The sequence below is a fragment of the Octopus bimaculoides genome, chromosome 9, assembly GCF_001194135.2.
Source record: "Octopus bimaculoides isolate UCB-OBI-ISO-001 chromosome 9, ASM119413v2, whole genome shotgun sequence".
NCBI classification, from domain to species: Eukaryota; Metazoa; Mollusca; class Cephalopoda; order Octopoda; family Octopodidae; genus Octopus; species Octopus bimaculoides.
In genome coordinates this window covers 2,053,124-2,058,911 of record NC_068989.1, presented here as the reverse complement: position 1 = coordinate 2,058,911, position 5,788 = coordinate 2,053,124, and the positions used below count along the sequence as shown (strand labels likewise).

Here is a 5,788-nt window from a genome sequence, read left to right as displayed (position 1 = left end):
TATATATATATATATATATATATATATTGTCGCTGGTAAGGACAAGGCATCTAAAATGGAATCAGAATTTCGAAGGATTGCTTTGGTTCAATGTTAGAACGTCTGTCGCGTTAAGCATGTAAATATTGGATTTTTTAATACAATATTTATATGCTATTATTTATAGCTTTATCTACTTCGAGTTTTACTCTTAATAACTGATTAAGTATATTTTCTGGGGGTGGGGTAGACAAGACTGAGCTAAGAGAAATAACTCAGCGTGGCCAGTGGTACGAATTTGAACGATATACAAAACACAGGTATATCAGATACAATACAGACTACTCATATTTTAAAAAATAAAATTTCAAAAATGCCACAGGAAAAAAAAATGGTGTTTTGGGGAATTAAAATACTCAGTAAATTTAGTCAAATGCAGTCAAACTGTTCTGGCCACGGCCATCCATTTTCCTTTTATTTTTTGTGAGGTTATATCACGGATTACATAATCTAACGTGAATCCTTTCCTTTCTTCAGATGATAGAATGTGAAATGAGAGAAATTTGACTGCTATTTCTAGTAAATTGAACTACCATGTGCGAGTTTCCTTGTATAAATCGTAAATGTTTGGTGTAACAAAATATGGGAAGAACAAATCCCAAAAAGTGATTGCTTTTCTTTAACGCAAGCGGCTTCGTTTATTCATTTCCTAAATCATCAGATCTCCGACTGGCGAAATTAGTCATCATTAAACATAGTACTATATTGATTTACTTTCTTGGTTTCAGTGATTATACAGACGCTATGCTTCTACACTGTCCTCTTGGCTTATTCTTTTGGCCTATATTAACCAATTGGCTCATTTACATTTTTGACGCAGAGTGTCCTGTCATAGAAGACAGATGAGGCTTCAGCAATTTCTTGCTGAACAAGCTGCACAGTAATCAAATATGTGTGCTGTTCGTTACTTAGCTCACTCCTTCCATCAAGTTGACATTGCCTGTACAGGTGCACAAGTCTACCACACGTCGGCTGTTGAAGCGATCACCGAGCAACGTGAAATAAAGTGTTTTGCTCAAGAACACAACGCACTGTCTTGTGTGAGGATGTTGCACTCCCGGTTGCGAGATAGATAGATAGATAGAGAGAGAGACAGAGAGAATGGTGTATAGATAGATAAATAGATAGATAGGTGGATAGACAGACAGACAGACAGACAGACAAGCAGGCAGGCATATATACAGGGTGCGTAAGGTATTTGAGGACATACATTTTTTGGATCACTGCAGCATTTTTTGCTAACTCTGTATAATCTTTGTTTCAGAAAATAATAATGGCAGACCCTCAGCTTTCTCAAGAAATGAAGAGGCATGCTGTTATTGTGGTTATAAAGGCTGAGCATAATGATTTAGAAATATCACGATTTTTAAAAGTCGCCAGATTTTTCGTCTACAGTGTTTGTAAGGAGCTAGAGACTGAAGATAGAAACATATCACCAGTATCAAAGCATAAAAAACATTCTAAACTCTCTGGAATCATCAGAACACCTGAATTTATCCAGCAAGTTCAACAGACCATTGATTACAATCTCAAATAATGCATGAAGTCCATTGCAAAAGATCTCCATGTGTCAGATGGAAGTCAGAAATGTTGTCTACGAAGACATCAGATATAAATCTTATATGAGGAAAGGTCAATTTGTCAGAAAAAAACATAAGAAAATCACTACATCAGATCTAAAAGGCTCTTAAATAAACTGAAAAATCCAGCAGAAGAAGATTTGATTTGGTTTTTCTCAAACGAGACAAACTTCGACCAATATCATATATCTTTAAGAATTATTATATATTTTAATAATAATTTGTAGGCTTTTTCACAAAGTTAAAATTCATAAGGGATTAAATATCTTTTAAAGGGTTACCACTGCTAAGGTTATCAAGTATCACAGAGGTTTTAGAAATTTCCTCTTAACCAACTTTCTCCATAATGTTTCCTTGCTACTTAGAGAGGAGAGGATTTCCCTAGCGAATATTCTATGCAGGTATAATATAATTACAGGTTATAAGAAGTAAACACGAAAATATCTCTAAGATCCAGCTGCATATAGTTTGTCTATTTATCACGATTCTGCGTAGCAAACTGTCGCGGAACACAAGGGCTCCGGAAAAGCATGTTAGGAAGTACAGATTTAGATCCAGATACTTCTAAAACCACTGGATGATCATGGTTAATCAAGGCTGAGCAGAGGCTAAACTAAAACAACAACAACAACAACAAACAATATTCAAAGCCGCAATTTCCACTGAACAGAACCGAACTCACCTGATATGCAGGACAAACTTTTAACTGCTCCACTACGTTTCCAAGGCACGTCAGCAGAGAGGACCAGCAGAAATGCCTCGGAAAGTTTTCAAGTTTTCTCTCTGTGACATTGGTTCCGAGACACCAATGTCCTGGTTGGCAACTTTTCAGAGACTGCCTCGTCGTATTATCGGAAATGGTGTTTTCCAATAAGCTAAACGTAAAGGGGTTTGCATAAGAAACACCTTTGGGATACATCGATAGATTACATAAATCGTAGAGGTTTGGTTCAGTTGAACATAGAGAATTTGATTGTTCGTTACTATCCCTCCCGTCGCTGCTCTTGTTCGACGGTGCTGAAACAGAGATATTTGATAATCCTTGGTTTTGGCTGTTTATAAAAGCCGAAGAACCCGGGTACGTATCATTATAATTAGCAATAGCAGATGAATTCAAAGACGTTTGTTGTTGCTGTTGTTGTTCTCCTGTTTGATATTGCTGCTGCTGCTGCCACTGCTGCTGCTGTTCCTGTTGTGCTGGTTCTTGCTTTTCTAATCCTACTCTTTGATATTCCCCTTGCTTTTGCTGTTGTTCTTGCCAGTCTTGTTGAAGTTGTTCTGGCACTTGTCCTTCTCTTTCTTTTCCCCCTTCATTTCCTTCTTGCATATTATTGTTTGCGAAATACTTTCTTTCTAACGTCCTGTCAGTTGGTGAAGTCGTACTATCGGAGATCATGCCATACCCTGGCGGTACCGTCTCTGACCTGGACGCATCTTCATCGTCCGTAGAGCCGTACTCATAGGAATCTTCATTGTCGTTGTCGTAACCATTGTCGTTGTCGTAACCATTGTCGTTGTCGTAACCATTGTCGTTGTCGTAACCATTGTCGTTGTCGTATTCATAGGAATCTTCATTGTCGCTCGTGTCAACTTCGTCATCATAAACGTCATACGTTGACGAAGGCGGTACCGTCTCTGACCTGGACACATCTTCATCGTCCGTAGAGCCATATTCATAGGAATCTTTGTCGTTGTCTTCGCCATATCCATCATCATCGCTGTCGCTCGTGTCAACTTCGTCATCATAAATGTCATACCTTGACGAAGGCGGTACCGTCTCTGACCTGGACACATCTTCATCGTCCGTAGAGCCATATTCATAGGAATCTTTGTCGTTGTCTTTGCCATATCCATAATCATCGCTGTCGCTCGTGTCAACTTCGTCATCATAAATGTCATGCGTTGACGAAGGCGGTACCGTCTCTGACCTGGACACGTCATCACCGTCCGTAGAGCTGTATTCATAGGGGTTTTCATTATCGTTGTCATCGCGAGCGTAGCCATTGTCGTCGTCATCGAAGTCATCACCGAATAAATTAAGCAAAGACTTTAACTTATCATTCAGATCCCGTTGCTTTAGATTGGTGAATTGTTCTGATTTTATTAACTGAATACTTATAGCCATTAACAAGACTATGAACAAAGTCCGAGGTCGTTTTAAAGATGAAGCCATATTTTTCTTGGTGTTCTCCGTAAACACAAGCTTCCTAGTGAACAGCGGACGAAGTTATGCAATATATATTATATATTTTATATAAGTTATAATATAGATGTAATGTGTGCCTGTGTATGTGTGTGTGTACGTGCGTTTATGTAAGTATGACTGTATATATGAGTAACTATATGAGTATGTCGATATCTATGTAAGATGCTCCAATTTGTCTGGTTTTCTCGTGGTGGACACGGTTCTCATATATCTCTCATATAACTACTGAATTGCTGGAAGTGTTTTCTTTGTAGTAGTAGTAGTAGTAGTAGTAGTAGTAGCAGCAGTAGTGGTTCTGGTAGTAGTTGTGGTGGTGATACTGGTGATGCCGGCGGTGCTGGGGTACTGGTGTTGGTGGTGAAACGTCTATTGTTTTATTTTGTTTATTTCATTTCGTTTCCGCTTTTTCTAAATTTTGTTTTGTTTTCGCTCTATTATTATTATTTTTTTCTGGCTTTTGTTGTTTTATTTTGTTAATGAATAATTAGGCCAAAGTTCTAATTCTGGACTTTTTTCTAATACTGTAGTAAAGCTAGTATTGTCTGTAGCTAATGTTGTTGTTGGTGTTGTTGTTGTTATTATTTTGAAGACTTTCCGGAGTCTTCCAGTTCTGTCGTTTTGGGTATCCCGTGACTGCAACTGTTATGGTGGTCGTTGTTCTTGTCACAGTAGCTGCTGTTGCTGCTGTAGCTGCTGTTGCTGCTGTACTTGTAATTAATGCTGCTGCTTCTGACCACGATGATGACGATGATGATGATGATGATAGTGGTGCTGGTATTGTTCTTGTTGTTGTTGCTAGCCTCGCTTCAGTTGGTGTCTTAAGCATATACAGCATCAGTTTCCTTTATTTAATTACACATATTTCCACTGCTATGACTGTTTCTTATTCTTGTTCCCGTTGTCGTTGCTGTCACTCTTGTACTATTTCTGTAATCCTTGTTATCAACTCTGCTAATCCTGATAATCGTGCGATTTTCCAAGTTTTCCTTTTCTTTTCTTATTTCACTAATACCAATCCCCTCCAAAAAATTAATAATAATAATACAATCAATTAATTAACTTTTCGCCTAATAAAATCAAAAAAATCTTTGTGAAGAAAACTGGACTTTTTTTTCGTTAACTTCGATTGGAACAACGTCCTTGGCTGCTCATGTTTCGTAGAATTAAATCTGAAGGAGGAAGTCCGAATGTTACTACATATATTGTTGAAAATAGATGTAATAACATTTAAATACATCTGCTTCGGTGGTGTGTGTAAATAAAGACATGTCCTTGTGCGCATGTACAAGAGTTATGACGTTGCTTGAAACAGTATTTCTTTTCTTTACTTCTGCTTTTTTTTTTTTTCTCTTTCAATACGACAGGCCGGTTCCGAACGAGTCAAAATAAATAAAGGATAAAGTAAAATAAAAACAAAATAGAAACAGAATAACTGTGATTGATTTAATGGAAAGTTCTATTTGTTTAAAGTTGCTTTCTCTTTACCTTCGTTTATCTCTCTCTCTCTCTCTCTCTCTCTCTCTCTCTCTCTCTCTCTCTCTCTCTCTCTCTCTCTCTCTCTCTCTCTCTCTCTCTCTCTCTCTCTCTCTCTCTCTTCCCCTTCTCTCTGTATCTCTCTCTCTTTCTCGAACTTTTTCTCATCTATACATACTCTCAAATACACACACAAACACTTACTCACGCGCGTGTGTGTATACACTATCCCAAAATGCATGCACTCATTGAATAATTATAAAGTCGGTGTTTATTAAAATACACTTCATTTTCAAAATATATAATATACAGACAGATTTTAATTTTTAATGAACGCCTGTTTTCAAACTGATGACCGTCCTGGTCCAGTTTGTGCTGATAACGCGAAGCAATAGAATCGCAAACATCAAGAAACAATTTTTTTTTTTTTTTTTTTTTTTGGTATTTGTGCACATTTTCGTTGATTGTGTACCGCAAATTGCTGGTTGTG

General features: G+C 37.5%; 1 protein-coding gene across 1 annotated transcript in view; it reads right to left on the bottom strand.

The window, feature by feature from the left end:
• Positions 1 to 3,792, bottom strand: part of LOC106872561 (uncharacterized) — a 10,077-nt gene extending 6,285 nt beyond the window's left edge. Inside the window, exon 1 of the mRNA XM_014919587.1 lies at positions 2,842 to 3,792. Coding sequence (XP_014775073.1) covers positions 2,842 to 3,792 — 951 coding nt within the window. The remainder of the gene's footprint in view (positions 1 to 2,841) is intronic.
• Positions 3,793 to 5,788: the final 1,996 nt, after the last annotated feature.